The sequence below is a fragment of the Ceratotherium simum genome, chromosome 37 (assembly GCF_057802395.1).
Source record: "Ceratotherium simum simum isolate JZ-2026a chromosome 37, ASM5780239v1, whole genome shotgun sequence".
In the NCBI taxonomy this organism is placed as follows: domain Eukaryota; kingdom Metazoa; phylum Chordata; class Mammalia; order Perissodactyla; family Rhinocerotidae; genus Ceratotherium; species Ceratotherium simum.
In genome coordinates, this window is record NC_141936.1 from 3,331,388 (window position 1) to 3,346,544 (window position 15,157).

Here is a 15,157-nt window from a genome sequence, read left to right on the forward strand (position 1 = left end):
CTTCATTGTCTAGAACGTTCAAGGTCAAACCCCTCAGGTCTTTTTACATGTGGCCTTTAGCTGACCCGCGTACAGTTGGTACTAACGAGGCTAAAGTCCCAAGGTCAGCATCACATGGGCTGCTCTCTGGACTCTGTTTCGGGTTCTGTACGCCTGGCTGTGCACACAGCTGAGGAGCGGGCCGAGGTGGCGAGCGTGGCGTGTGGACTGTGGAGAACCAGTCGAGGTGGGACCCACCTGGGACAAGGTCACTCGGACTGACGGCCTCAGCGATTGGGCATGAAGGGCCTTTGCTGCCGGGGAGGTGAATTGGACGTGCCATCTCTAATCTGGGGCCTGGACACCCCTGCAGTGAGCACGGCTGCTCGCGCTCTGGAGACAGAGTGGCCTCCACTGCTGCCGGGGGGAGTTAGGGGAGGGGGCGTTGGGCTGTGCCTTGAAGAACGAGTAGTGGTCAGATGGCAGAGCAGGAAAGTGCAGACGGAGCACTGTCGTGAGGAGCCAGGAAGCGCAGGAGCCAGTCCCAGGAGCAGCTGGAACCAGGTGGATCCACAGGCTGAAGTTGCGCCTCCTGAGGAAGCCTTGGTTGTTGCAGAGAGGGAAGTGGGGCGATCAGATCGGTGTTTCAGAAGGGAGCCTCCTGCGTGTAGAAAGAAGCCATCGTGACTACCCGAGACTGGACTTCGGTTAGAGTCTCTCAGCCTCACCTGAGAAATGATGGTTACTCCATGTTCCAGAACACTCCATGTTTCTTAGAGCAGGGTTGTGTTTGTTCCATTTCTCCGAAGTTATTTTTCTAATTTGAATCTAAGTTGTTGGATATTCTCAATAGTAAACCCAGGTAGACCAATGAAATACAAAGGAATGTTTCCAGGTGAAGTTCTTCTCCGTGTTTCGATGAGCTGCGGCAGCTACTGTGCCAAGGCCAGCATGGCAGGGCTTGCCGCCTGGGGAGGTTATGCATCCTGGGCTGTGTGGGCTTTCAGATGGCTAGCCTGGATTCCAGAAATAAAACAGCCCAGGGCTCTCAGTTTTGAAGTAATTCAGGCAAATGGAAATTGAGATGTAGAAGATTTTCATCTTTACTGGAATAACTTTCTTAGCTAGTTTTCTCGCTCTCTTGAATAAGACTCTAGAATTACGGTTCATCACTGGAGGGACTGTATATGTCATCATATGTCTCAGTAACTTCTGTGTTCTGTGGACCGTAGTGTCTCTTGAGAGGTCAGGAAGTGTTCTGGGGGCAAGTCAAGGGGAACATTGGTATAAAGTGAAATGGATGTTCTCACCATGGGAACCCCGCGTCTGCCTGCACAGGGTGTATCTGTGTGTGTGTATGCCTGCCTCGCAATCACAAGCATAGGTTAAGATTTCCAAGCTGCTTGATCAGAATCTCACGGGACTCTAGATGGTTCTATCACAGTTGTGTAAAAACTGTTCAAAACCCGTATTTTTTCTCCTTTTCTCCTAATTCTCACCCTCAGGGGGTTCTGCTACTTCAATTCCGTGGCCATTGCAGCCAAGCTTCTCCAGCAAAGGCTGAACGTGAGCAAGACCCTCATAGTGGACTGGGTAAGTGGTGCCTGTTCCCGAGAGAAGCTGGGGAAGCCACGAGGGCCCGTCTTCATTCCTCCCCCCCCCGCAGACATGCTGGGTTTGGAGAAAGGAGGCAGGCATCTCTGCCTCCCTGGACATTTGGACTTGGGGATCTTAGGTTTCCGGAAACTACCTCAAACATGCAGAAAATAAAAGCCCAAACCTGTTACGAGTCTGTTTTACAGCTTTAGTCAGCTGATCCTGCCGATAACCCAGTTCCTGAAATGTCTAGAAATGTGCCCATGGTTGGGGGCAGCAGCCGAAGGGTGATCCTTGGCAAAACCACATTGGGCAGTGGGAGTTCAGGAGGAGATGGTGCCGGCCGTGACCTCGCACATCTGATCTGAGCGCATGGGCTGTGCTGGGCAGTCATTCCTGATGGAAACACCCTTTGTGCTCTGCACGGGCGACTCAAGTTATGCTGGTTTCACCTCCTTCCCCTTATTCCTACAGGAGGTGCCACATCTCACAACCCACTGCCCGAAGGGTAAACTCTAGTTTAAAAAGGCTATGTGATATCTGAACTCCAAAATAGGTATACAGATTCTCATACTGGAGATGGATATTCAAGGTGTTCATTTTAGTCTTTTTCAAGCCGTTTATATAGGGAGAGAGAGAGAGGAAAGAAGGGAGTATTGTCTTTGGTATCTATGATTTATTTCGTACTTTTTTTAAGGACAAAAAAGCAGGTGCTTCAGGTGGGGTTGTCATTTGTGTAGCAAAGTCCTCAGTTTGGGAAAAGAAAAACACAACACAACCAGGGTACCAGCAAGCCCCTAGGTGGCGGGCGCTGCTTACAGAGGTCAGGGGCTTAGACGCTGAGGCAGCGCGATCAGGGAGCGTCAGGGAAGACACGAAGCATTGGGCTTCACCACACCAGCGCCTCTGCCCCCGCGAGCCCTTCCTTCAGCTCCTCCTGAGGGCGTATGCGAAATGCTGGTGGAGCCGTGAGTGGGATGCAGTTAATTACAGCGTGAGTGATAACAGGCCGCATGAGGCGGGGCAGCTGCTGTGTCCAGCAGGCAGGCGTGTCTAAGCAGTAGGCCGAGGTCTGTGTGGTACATCGTAGAACTGCAAGCTACGTGCGAACGCTGTTACGGCCAGCCGTCTGCAAGTGGCACCTGCAGTGTCGCCTCAGTTATGAGGCATGGGAAGCACACGCCCCAGAAGCCGTGACGTGTCTGCACAGCAGCCTGGCCGTAGTTGGGATCACGTGTATGTTTCTTGCTAATCCTTGTCTAGAGCTGACCTTGCATATCGTCTACAGTGAGCACAGGTCACTTTTATAAAGAGGGAAAACAGACTGTGCAGCCCCCGGTGTGCAAGTCACTGACTTGCGTGCAGCTTCTTACATTATACGCTGCGTGAAGCAGACTGCTGGCCCCAGGGAGAGCACGGCCGCAGGCCCGGTGGAGGCCCAGCTGCCCCACTGTTGCGCTTTTAACACGTGCGCATTGTAGTCAGGAAAGCAGTGTGTTGTTTTCGTTTGGGGCCTGGGACCCCTGTGCCGTATGTGCGCCTGTCAGTCAGCCCCGTGGGATGGTCTCCTGCCATATCCCAGCATCTGACACAGAGTTGGCTCCTCACGTGTGCCCAGAAATGAACAGGTCAGCGACATCCCTCCCAGTGGGGGCCAAGGGAATGGCTCACTTCATGGACACAGCAGGGTCGAGAAATTGCCCACATGGCTCTGTCTGGGAAATTATGGTGTCCAGGCGGGGCTGAAACACCAGCCCCTTCCTCTTTGCAGGAAGCTGCAGTGGGCTGTGGTGCTCAGAGCAAGGGAGATGGTGACACAGACGTGGACACCACCCTGGGGCCTCTTCCTCTGTTCCCTTGGTCCCCAGCTCACATCCCCGGGCCGTCAGCTGCCCTGCCGGAGGTGCGCTGTTATTCTGTGAGCCCGAGAGGTGTCCTGCCTGGCGCTGAGTCCGTTCTCCCTGCTGTTTTAGGACGTGCACCACGGAAATGGGACCCAGCAGGCGTTCTACAGCGACCCGAATGTCCTGTACATCTCCCTACACCGCTACGACGACGGGAACTTCTTCCCGGGCAGCGGGGCACCTGACGAGGTCAGCAGGGGCCTCGGGTCCATGTGCAAGACAGAGAAGGGCAGGGCGGGCCAACCTGCGATGCAGAAGCCAGGGCTTCCTGTTCGCATGAGCCCCAGACGGTGATTTCAGGCGGCCGTCGGCCTGAATGCCGTCGCGTGAGCACACGTGGGCTTTATTTTGTCTGAAGTACAATGAGAGACTGGAGATGATTTCTGGTTCTAATCTAGGCAAGCTGAAGTCTTTATGAGCGAGTAAGCGTGGAGTGCCCTCCTTTCCCCAGGAAAGACTGCTTCGTGCAGCTGAAACGCGTTCCCAGGCCACGCTGCTTGTCCTGTCCCTGGGCAGGGCGCCTGTCCCATCCTCTCACCTGTCCGGTGCCACATGGTGGGCTCCGGGAACAGCAGGCTCAGAGGCTCCTTCATGACACCCCGATCCCCCAGCAGAGCCTGCCCTCTGAACCAAGAGGCCCCAACAGTGGTGGCCCCACCGAAGGGAGAAGGCTCGTCTGCCTCTGGGTCTTGTTTCTGGGAAGGAAGTCGGAAAGGACAGCCTCACTTACACCTTTTCTGGCTGCCCTCTGTTGGTGTAGGACACCCAGCACAGAGCTGTGGGGCCTCAGCACTGGCAGGCTGCTCGGGGGAGAGGGGCAGCTCCCCACGCCAGCAGGCGGATAGGAACCCCTGCATTCTGTGAAAGTGCTCTGTTGAGGTCAGCGCATCAGGGGCTATGGGGGCTGGTGGCGCTAGTGACACACACTGAGGAGTACAGCGCACAGGCTCTGCGGTGGAGCTGCCAAGCTCAGGTATCCTGCCCAGGGAGGTCCCCACACGAGGGTCTGTGACGTGCATTTCTCTCCTCTGCACAGGTGGGCACAGGGCCGGGCGTGGGCTTCAACGTCAACATGGCTTTCACCGGTGGCCTCGACCCACCCATGGGAGACGCTGAGTACTTGGCGGCCTTCAGGTGAGTGTGCTGGCTCTTGGTCCCTTGGGGCGTTTATGAAACATTGCCGCTGTCCCCTGCTCATCTTCGATGTCACTGCTCTCCTTTGACCTTCACCCCTGTGTGAACACACCGGACACATCTCAGGGCGGCCCCTCCAGCAGCCTCCAGGGTGCACCTTGCTGAGATCAACATTTCTGTAACTGCATTTTGGAGGGCCGGGGCTCTGGGGGTTTCTCTCAGTTTGTGCGTCAAGCCAAAGGTGGAATCTTTGAGACTGTCTTCTTCCCTTTTGTCTTCAGTGTTCCTGTTTTGTGCGTTAAATGAATAACAGGACTGCATTTTGGGTCTTGATAGTAAGAAAGTGATGGGGACCGAGGCAAGGGGTTTAGTGCCAGCTGTCAGAAAGTGTCGTGTTAGTGAAAGGTGGACACTCAACCTGAAAGATTTCATAAACTCCTAATTTTTCTTCCAACAAATCTTTTGTGAGATGATGGGAAACAGAAATAAATATTCCTCCTTTATTGAAGTAAAAATCGTGAGGCGACTCGCTGCATTCATCCCGCTTCCTTTGCGTTACTCTGGTCCCCTAGAATACAGCCGCAGGGCGAGTTTCTTTAAATGCAGCGTTTGCTTTTGCCATCAAATGGTTACTTCTACTTTGATCTGGGCCACATTGAAGTAATTCTTGCCGCCAATGATGGATGCTTGGCAGAGCAGGTTTTCTCCCTATTGTTTTAAATGGTGGCTCCCACCTGCCCCATGGAATGAGTGGCTCTAGAAAGCCATCCCCCTGCCCCAGTGCGGGTCCCCAAGGCCCTTGTGGGGAGAATTTTGTTCGGTGGCGAAGCCTGACAGACTTTCAGTCTTCATTAGAAAACACCATCAATGCACCAGGAATCAGAGTCCCATCAAGTTTCTGGTGAATTTCTCTCTCTACCTCTCTCTGTAACTCCGTGCTCTTGTCCTGCTTTATCCAAATATAAATCACATGCCTGCAGGCGTGTGTGTGTGTGATGCATGTGTCTCTGCAGGTGCGTGTGCACATGTGCTGTGTGTGTGCATGTCTCTGTACGTGTATGTAGGTGCCCATGAGCATGCACATGTGCTGTGTGTGTGCATGTCTCTGTACATGTATGTAGGTGCCCATGAGCATGCACATGTGCTGTGTGTGTGCATGTCTCTGTACGTGTATGTTGGTGCCCATGAGCATGCACATGTGCTGTGTGTGTCTGCATTTCTCTGTATGTATATCTAGGTGCCTGTGTGTGTGCACATGTGCTGTGAGTGCATGTCTCTGTACGTATATGTAGGTGCCCGTGTGCGTGCACATGTGCTGTGTGTGCGCATGTCTCTGTACGTGTATGTAGGTGCCCATGTGCGTGCACATGTGCTGTGTGTGTGCATGTCTCTGTACGTGTATGTAGCTGCCCATGTGCGTGCACATCTGCAGTGTGTGTGCATGTCTCTGTATGTGTATGTAGGTGCCTGTGTGCGTGCACATGTGCTGTGTGTGCGCATGTCTCTGTACGTGTATGTAGGTGCCCATGTGCGTGCACATGTGCTGTGTGTGTGCATGTCTCTGTACGTGTATGTAGCTGCCCATGTGCGTGCACATCTGCAGTGTGTGTGCATGTCTCTGTATGTGTATGTAGGTGCCTGTGTGCGTGCACATGTGCTGTGTGTGTGCTTGTCTCTGTGGCGGATGAGGGTCCATAAAAGGCCATATCTATAAGAGTTTTGCTGCAGATCTGCCTTGTGCTCTGTGGAGACCCTCACATGACCCCTCGCCGCCTCTGCTCGCTAACCTCAAAACGGGGTCCTAGTCCCCAACCTCAGAATGGTCAGCAGGGTCTGGTGATATAAGTCACGCGCCCCAGCCGCTCAGCGGTTCAGAGTAGTAACGGCTCACGTTTGGTTAAATCGAGGCGGAAGGTCAGCTGCTCAAACGATGACAGTGGTCCATGCGGGTAGGAGTCATCACCTCTTAGAAGGCCCATTCTGAATTTCTCCTGAGTCACTTTTTCCTCTGATCTCATTGGTTTAATTTCAATGCTTCTTATTCTTGATCAGATATAGTATAATTTTGACAATTGCCCTGCCTAATTTAAGGAAGAAGGACTCCCCCAAACAGATACAACATCTGAAAATTTGCTAACATGCACAGTGAAGATCAGCTTTGTGGATGCTGAAGCCGCGCAGCCTCACCGCCCGGGGGTTGTTGCTGCCCGTGCCTGGAACGCCCACCGAGCGGCATCACTCTGCTGTCTCCCAGCCCTCTTAGGAGTCTTCTTTGGAAATAAAGTGTCTGGACGCCTGCCGTGAGAGGCGTAAATACTGTCCAAGTGGACGTTGGTGACTCGGAGGCCCCAGGGGCCCAATGTGGCCAAGTTCTGGTGTGGGCAGAACTTTCTTTAAACTATGGTTGGAAGTGGTAAAAACTAGTAGTTCTCTCTTCCTGCAGATCACTTCTTTCTTTCCGGCCAGGTTTCGACTGGATTGGCCCTCCTGGCAGGTCTCAGCAGCCCTAGGCACTCTGACCCTGGGGTGAAATGCTCAGCACCTTGGGTCCGGCCAGTGGGCAGAGTGGGGGGCGAGGCGGGGCCTGGAGGTCATCTTCCTGCCCCCCACCTCCCAGCCTCCTGGCCCCCCAGCCTCCTGGCCTGCATTTAAAATGACCCTTTCACTCTTTGTTGCCGCTAACATTCTGTTTTCATCTTCTGCCAAATGTGTACATGATGATACCTTATCAAATGAACTTTTTAAAGCTTAAATAGCTTCTTTGAAAAGGAAAATTGTTCCAGGATTTTTTTTATTGATTTTAATGTAAAAGAGCACTTTGAACTTTACAATTTATGGTTCCCTGGGCATCGATTGGATGGGGGAGGAAGGGTCAGGATCCGCTTTCCCCTTTCTTCTGCACTGCTCCCCCTTTTTGGAGGGCCCCTTGGGACAATGTGTGCCTTAAAAGCAGCACCTTGTTACTCAGACCCATTGCCTGCCACATTGCATTTCAGGAGATCAAGCCCAAGATGAAGAAGAGATAAGAAAATTGCCCCTAATGAAATCCAGCAGCAGCGGCACTTTCTCCTCGGGCGGAGACTCGGAGGAGAAAAGGGAACCTTAATTCAAACCAGCACAGGGCCAGACGGCTTTGAAGTTGCTGAGGAGGCTGAGGGCTTAGGGCCGGGAGGAGATGGTGATGCTCTTCCCTTAACCCCTCGCTTACCTGCGCCGCTGACGAGCGTCCACCTCTCAGCAGTGAGGAAACGAAACTGGGATTAGTTTTGCTTTCGAATCGTAATTTGGATTTAAATCTGATATTATAAAGTTTACCAAAGATGTCAGTGAAGCTGGATATTCTAAAGAGGCAGCTTTAATCTCTTATGAATTGAGATTTGCCATTAAATTGAACAACTGGGCAGGTTCATTTTCCCCAGCCTTTCGAGGATGACGTGAAGGTTGAGGCTCTTTTAATTTTTGCTACTTCCATAAGACATTTTTGGGGTTCTTTTAAACATTTTTTTTTATTGTTGGGGTACAATATCCATATTACTCATTGTTGTAACCGTTCGTGAGTGTCTGGTTGGCTGGCGCTGACTGCATCCGTTCACAAGGCTGTGTCTGACCATAAAGGTTGTGCCCAGGGTCCAGCGCCCACTGTTGTGAAGAGATTTGACCCAAACCATTGGACCTTGTTTTCTAAAGGCGATGATATCTCTTGAAGGGCATCTACGTCTTCTCCTATGTGAATATTTTATCTGAGGACAATCTAGGGTGATTTCAGAAGCAAAAAGTATAAGCCAAAAACTCAGAGTTTAGCAATCTCCTTCATGGTACCCATGGCCAGCCTTCACGGTACCCGCCCTCAGCCTGTACTCGCTGGTGTAAAAGATGAACACACACACAGCTGGGCGGCAGGGCCCTAAGCAGTTGTTTGTAGCACACCGAGGCGGTTGTGATGGCACCGTGCGTGCACACCTGCCCACTCGGGGGAGTAAGCTTCCTGGCTGAGTCGCCGAGGGGTGAGCCTGGGACAGGTGACGGGAGGAGAGGCCCCCCCGGGAGCAGGTGTGGTCCACCTGTCTGTGTGGGGCCGCCCCAGCTGCCTCTGGGGAGCTTGACCAGGACCCGGACAGCCAAGGAGCGAGTTGAGGGGTGCTGGCCAGGTCAACAAGGTGGCTGGTCTGCACATGTGACAGCTGTCTCCTGGTAGCTTGGTGACAGGTTTGGTTCCGGTGTGGGGTGGACCATGCTGGGTCCAGTGGATGAGCCCAGAGAAGGATGATGGAGCCTGACCAGGACGGGGAGTAGCAGTGGAAGGGGGGCTGCCTTGGGACATATTTGTGAGTGAGGGGAAGTGAGGGTGGGGTCATGTTCAGTGAGGTCTCAAGTCACTGTCTTGAGAGGAGGACTGGGGTACCAGGTGAAGAACTGGGAGGAACAGGTTTTAGGTTCATCTGAAGACACTCACACTTGAGCAGATTTTCAAGAAAAAGCTGGAAAGTGTCCCTCTGATTTGGCAGTTAGGAGGCCACTGAAGGACAGTCTGTAGAGGTTAGGGCAGAATGTTCTGGGCTGGGACTGAATGGGATGTGAGGGTGAGAGAGCAAACACCTGCTCTCTGAGGACCAAGGATGAGGAGAGGGGATAGGAGCTGGGGGAGACGCAGGCCCGGAGGTCGAAGCCAAGGCCTGCCCAGCACGAGGTGGGAAACCGGGAGAGAACACGGGGATACTGAGGCAGAGACCAAGGTTGGCCTCACACAGCGGAGCAGGGAGGCGGGCGGGCGAGGCTGGGAGGCCTGAGCCATGGTGGCCACAGTGCCTGGTGGGTGGGCCCCCCGTCAAGGGTGTGGGGCGTCCTCAGCAGGCTACGCTGCGTCTGGCATTTTATTCCCGGAGAGGCATGAAAGGAAGGGGGTGCCAAGTGCTGGGGGAACGGCGGGCCCTGTGAGGCGGGTGGACTGGCGGCCAGGGGCTCCAGGGCCTAGACAGGCCTGTGCGATCAGTCCAAGAGCCTCTGTCCAAGGTGGGTGAAGACCCGAGGATGGTGATGGGGCAGGGAGCTGGGAGCACGTGGAGTGCTGGGTGGCCACACTGAGGGGGAGGATGAAGGGACCCTGGCAGTGGAGCTGGGGGGACCATGAGGGAGGGACAGTGAGGGAAGGACAGTGCGGGGCGTGAGGCCTCCTGGGGTGATGACAGGAGGGGCATGGAGAAGCCGGCAGAGCCAGGTGCCCACACCCTTTGGGAGTGACAGTGAGTGAGACAGTGAAGGAGGGCGGGAATAGCTTAGGGCAGGAAGTGGCAGGGTCCACAGCAGGGCGCCTACTCCACCTGCAAGGAGGCTGCAGCAGGAGAGGAGGGCTGCTCCTGCCTCCCCAGGACCGAGTCTGGGAAAGCAGAGCGTAAAGAGGCTGGAAGCAGGCAGAGCACGCAGGAAGGGGCTGTGGGGACACAGAGCAGCGAGGTGGGGCCTAGTGGGGACGGGAGCAGGGAGCCCTAGTCTTTTTCAGTGGGGGAGGATTTCACACTGGCCTCAGTGTCCAGCTTTGCCCGTAGTCTGTGCACGTTGGTTGGCGGCAGTGCCTATGGGCAAGGGCTGTGAGCGGGGAGCCAAGGTGGGCATCGCTGTTGGTGGCGGCCAGGCCGGAACAGTTGGGTTCCCATCATTTTTATCTTTGTTCTGATTCTGACTCTCAGGAGAGTTCGAATCCTTGACGGACAGTCGCTCCAGCCACTGTCCTGGCGACTGTGGTGGAGACGATGGGTTTGGGTGGCTCTCTGCAGGGAGGCGGGTGGAACTCCCGAAGCACCAAGCTAGGCAACACTGCAGCTGGGCTGATTTCAAGGCCAAGCCCGCCCTGCAGGTGTGCACTGACTCCCGGTTTTGGGGAAACACCAGCCCCCTTCCTGGCCCTCAAAGCAAGAACTTGCCTGGCATTTTTCAACTATCAAAGTGCTGTAATTGTTAAAATTGTGTGGTCAGGTCCCGAGGGCCACAACTTCCTGTAAAAGTGGGTCAGTTCGGCCACAGCTGTCCTTCCGTCAGGCGGCTCCAGCTCAAAGGGACCCTCCCTGCTCCAGACTAGGTGCAAGCTTAGCCACAAACGCAACGAGGAGGGAAGAAGACTGTCTGAGGATGCCCACTGAGCAGAAGCCCTGGCCACGGGAGCTTCCGGGCGCCTCATGAAAGGAGAAAGTGTGTGTGGGTGATGCTCATGGGGCACTTGGGTGGCGGGAAGGAGCCAGGGACACAGGATGGTGTCGGCCCTGAACCTGGTTCCATTGGGGTCTCCAGCACTGCCCCCCAAGTTCCCAGCTGCTCCCTGGCACAGGTGGGCACAGGCCCTGGGGTGACAGCCCCGCGGCCCGTCAGCCGGGCCGGGCCAGGCGCCCCCCAGCTTGTGTTGACCGTGAGCTTGGTGGGTTTTGTGTAGGGCTCTGATGGCGGTGGACAAATCGAAAGGTTGTTTCCTTCCAGAAGTTGGAACCAGCTGTTGAATTAATCATTGCATTTCGATTCCATTGTGGGTTTTGGAGATTCTGTGTTTGTATACCCCATGATCTGATGTTTCATGGTGCCTCACAAAACCCAGTTCTGTCAGCTGTCAATGCCCCACGATATCACCGGGCTGGGGGCGGATGAGGGAGCCACAGTTCTGCACATTAGCAAGTCGCCCTCAACTCTCCCTGTCTCTTGTGCTGGCTTGCACCCATCCTGGATGCCCAGCCCGTGGAAACCTGTGGATACGGACTCAGATGTGTCTGCCAGGCTGCAGGCATGGGCTGGCCAATGAGCTACAGCATTGAGGGAAGGCACAGTGCTGTTGGTAACGAAGGCGCTGGGACCGAGCAGGCCCTGACGAGGCCTTGGGCAGGAAAGGAGCCACGTCCCGGGCCTCACATGGGACTGCTCTGTGAGCCGAGTGCACAGACACGGCATGCCAAGAAGGCAGCGTCGCTCTCACACTCTGCTGGGCATGCGGTTTGCAGGGCGTTGTCCCATCTGAGCTCCAGCCCTGGAGACAGGCGCGTGGTAGGGTCTTAGGGGGTCCCTGGGACACCTGGTGCTTGTTCCTAATAACCTCTGCTCACTCCTCTCCCACACTAAGGGGTCATCAGTGGTGGACACTTGCCTATCTGTTCTCTCGGAGACCTGCCCATTCTCCCACCTCTAAGCGGGCAGTTGAGGGTCTGCTGCCTTGGGAAGCTCCCAGCCCACCCCTCTCTGCCCTCAGCTTGCCCTGCAAAAGGTCAAAGGTGACCCCACAGAAACACCTTAAAGCGATGGTAGAGAGAAGGTCTACAGCACATATTTAGATCTTATTTTCAGAGACTAAGTTGTTTATTAAAATTTAATTCTGGAAATAAAATGTGTGGCCAGTTACCCCTTCTCTTGGGAGCACCTATTAAGTAGCAATGTTCTCTCAGCTTCCCTCCCGTGTGAGGGTCCCAGGCGAGGTGGAGAGGCCCGAGTTCTGGAAGGCAGACTGGCGGGATTGTCAGGAGCACATTCAGCCTGCTTCTCACAAGTCCCGTCGGGAGTAGGGGATGTTTCTCAGGGCACATCACCCGTCAGTGCTGGAGACCTGCCCGGCACACGCCCAGCACCGGTGCCACTTCTGATTTTCTTAGCTTTAGCAAGTGTTTGGGGTTACAACCTAGAGGGTCCAACCCAAGAAAACACAAATGAGAGTGTGTGCACTCACGTCAGCCATCCCAGCCTCCTGAGCTCGTGCCCACACATGTACACGCACACCGCACACACACCCATGGGGATCAGCCGTGTTTTATATGTTGTTTTGATTGGCTGTAGAGTGGTGCCACACACCGAGCGTCGAGGCCAGGGACTCTCTTGGTATTGACTTCATTTAATGATGATTGTAACAGGGCTGGTTTTTTAATTTTGTGAGGGGAATTAGAAATGAAATCGCTCAGCAGCACTTCAAAGCAGAGTTCTAAAGCCCACCACATGCACTTGCTTCAAAACGGCCGTGGAAGCTCTTTGTGAATGAGCTGGTGTCTGCATAAAATGTCTGTGGTTTTCATTGAAAAAATGTCTTGGCTTTAAAATCCATACCAAAAGCGTGGCTGAAACAGTTATCCTGCCTGAAGACAAAGTTTATGTGACAGAAATGTCATTAAAATAATTAAAATCTGGTCTCCAGGGACTGACGGAGGCAGTGAAAGCCGCTGGCAAGTGTCGAGAGTGGCCTCGCTGGGCCCTGCTGCCCGTCAGAAGCCCCCGAGGAAACCCCAGGTCCTCAGAGAGGGGACCGTGACCTGTGCCTTTGGGAAGACAGACCACGTCTGCCGATCATGGAGATGAAAGCAAATGGCTTTCCCTGGATTCTGAGGCGTTCTCTCCATCCTGCCACTGCCTAGACTGAGTTTTTCAACTTTCGGCCGCCATGGCAGGACTGTGAACACAGACTCCAGCGCATGCTCCGAAGAAATGTTTTGTTTAAAAGGCGGCATTTCCTACTTCATGTTTACAGAATCTGTCGAGCTTTTGTGGCAGCATTGCGGTGGACACAGAGACATATTAAGTCTGAGGCTGGTGTCACCCATTGAAGGACTTTATGAAAGTTGTATTGACAGGAGTCTGGAGCAAGGGTTGGCACACTATGGCCCACAGGCCAAAGCCTACCACGTGTTTTTTGTGGGTTTGTTTTTTTTTTTTTTTGTGAGGGAGATCAGCCCTGAGCTAAAATCCATGCTAATCCTCCTCTTTGTGCTGAGGAAGACCGGCTCTGAGCTAACATCTATCGCCAATCCTCCTCCTTTTTTCCCCAAAGCCCCAGTAGATAGTTGTATGTCATAGCTGCACATCCTTCTAGTTGCTGTATGTGGGACGCCGCCTCAGCATGACCGGACAAGCAGTGCATCAGTGCGCGCCCGGGATCCGAACCCGGGCCGCCAGTAGTGAAGCGCGCGCACTTAACCGCTAAACCACGGGGCCGGCCCCCACCACGTGTTTTTTTAAGTCAAGTTTTCTTGGAACCTGGCCATGCTCACGTGTTCATGTATAGTGTGTGGCTGGTTTTGCACTACAAGGGCAGTGTTAAGTGTGGCAACAGAGACCGTGTGGCCTGAAGACTAAAATATTGAGTCTCTGGCCCTTGTAGGGAAAGGTCGCCAAGCTCTAGTCTGGACAGTCCCATGTCGTGTTCCTTAGGCCCCTAATGATGGTCCCCAAGGCGCAGACCCTGGGTCCTTTGAAGCTGCTTTACTCAGCCTGTTGCAGAGATGGTTCCAGAGGAAACTGGGTGAACGGGGCACAGCCTCAGAAGAAAGAAAAATAAAAGCATCGAGATGTTCAAAAGCCCACCCCAGTCTTCTGTGATGCCCCAGTTTGAGGTTCCAGAAGTGAGTTGCTCGGCTGGCGAGGTGGGAAGCTGGTGTGTTTTTTTTTTTGGCAGACATCTCAGCGTCTGACCCGAGCAGATGAAAGCCACGGAGGGCTCTCGCATCGCACAGCAGAGGTTCCTCTCTCTCAGAAGCCCTCACTCTGTGGGTCTTTCAGAACCGGGTGGGTGCTGCGTGTTCCCTCGAGTGGGAACTCGGTGTCCCGGCTGCTCTGGCGTCCCGCGTCCTCAGCTCGGCTCCTCCCCGTGGATCCTGCACAGGAGGGCGGCCGGATCTCCACCTTGTGTGCAGCTCTCTGGGCTTTTCCTCACCTCCACCACCTGAAACCAGAGGGACTTCTCAATACGACTGCAATCTAGAATAGTTCCTGGGTGGAGTAACATTTAATTGTGAGCATTTTTGTTTCTTTTGGCCAAAGTTGGTACTTTATAGTTGACTTCGCTGACCTAAACGGTGAATTTCATTCTGTAGTGAAAGCTGAGAGAGAGACTGGAGGCTTCCACGGCCAGCTGTGCCGCCCTCGGCGGTGGCGTTCCAGAGCTCTGCAGTGTGGGAAGGGAGCGTCAGCACGCTCCCAGGTGTGAGCGCCTGTCCGCCTGGGCCTTGGAAGATCTGTCTGCAGGAAACTGACTCAGAGATGGGAGCTGGGCATGCGTGCTGGCGGAAGCTGCAGGAACACGGACCCGGCCTTTGGTGTAGCAGGAACTTGTTGAGCAGCTCTGAGAAGTAGGCGGAACGCTTTCCAACCTGGAGGAGTCGTAAAACGTGGACTTCTCCAGCGAGGGGTCGAGTGACGAGTCCAGCAGAGTCGCACGGTGTGCGTGAGTAATCATGGTCCGCCTTCCTCAGCCACTCCAGGAGTGCAGGCCCGGACACCTGTGATTCTGCCCACCTCACCCCCGAGGGGAGGAGGGAGACTCGGAAGTCCATGGTGATTAATTCCAAATCAGATAAAGCAAGCTTACAAGACATGAAACTGCTTGACCGCCTGTTGTCATAGATGCTCAGTTGTAACACAGTGCCTGTATTTACAGGACGGGCTGATGGACTGCAAGCTCCCAGGGGGGTGTTTTCTGTTAAGAAGTGTTTTTTCCACTTTTCGAGTAGACTGTATCCCTTGTTCCCCTAATATAACTTAACCACTGGACTTCTCAGAGAATAAAGAAATATTTTTAACCTGTCAGTTTTCTT

At 54.0% G+C, this 15,157-nt stretch overlaps 1 protein-coding gene across 5 annotated transcripts in view; it reads left to right on the forward strand.

Moving 5' to 3' along the window:
- Positions 1-15,157, forward strand: part of HDAC4 (histone deacetylase 4) — a 339,331-nt gene that overhangs the window by 299,655 nt on the left and 24,519 nt on the right. For all 5 annotated transcript variants that reach the window (XM_087424602.1, XM_087424600.1, XM_087424599.1 and 2 more), the window contains exons 20-22: positions 1,485-1,572; positions 3,549-3,668; positions 4,516-4,613. In XM_087424602.1, coding sequence (XP_087280728.1) covers positions 1,485-1,572; positions 3,549-3,668; positions 4,516-4,613 — 306 coding nt within the window. The remainder of the gene's footprint in view (positions 1-1,484; positions 1,573-3,548; positions 3,669-4,515; positions 4,614-15,157) is intronic.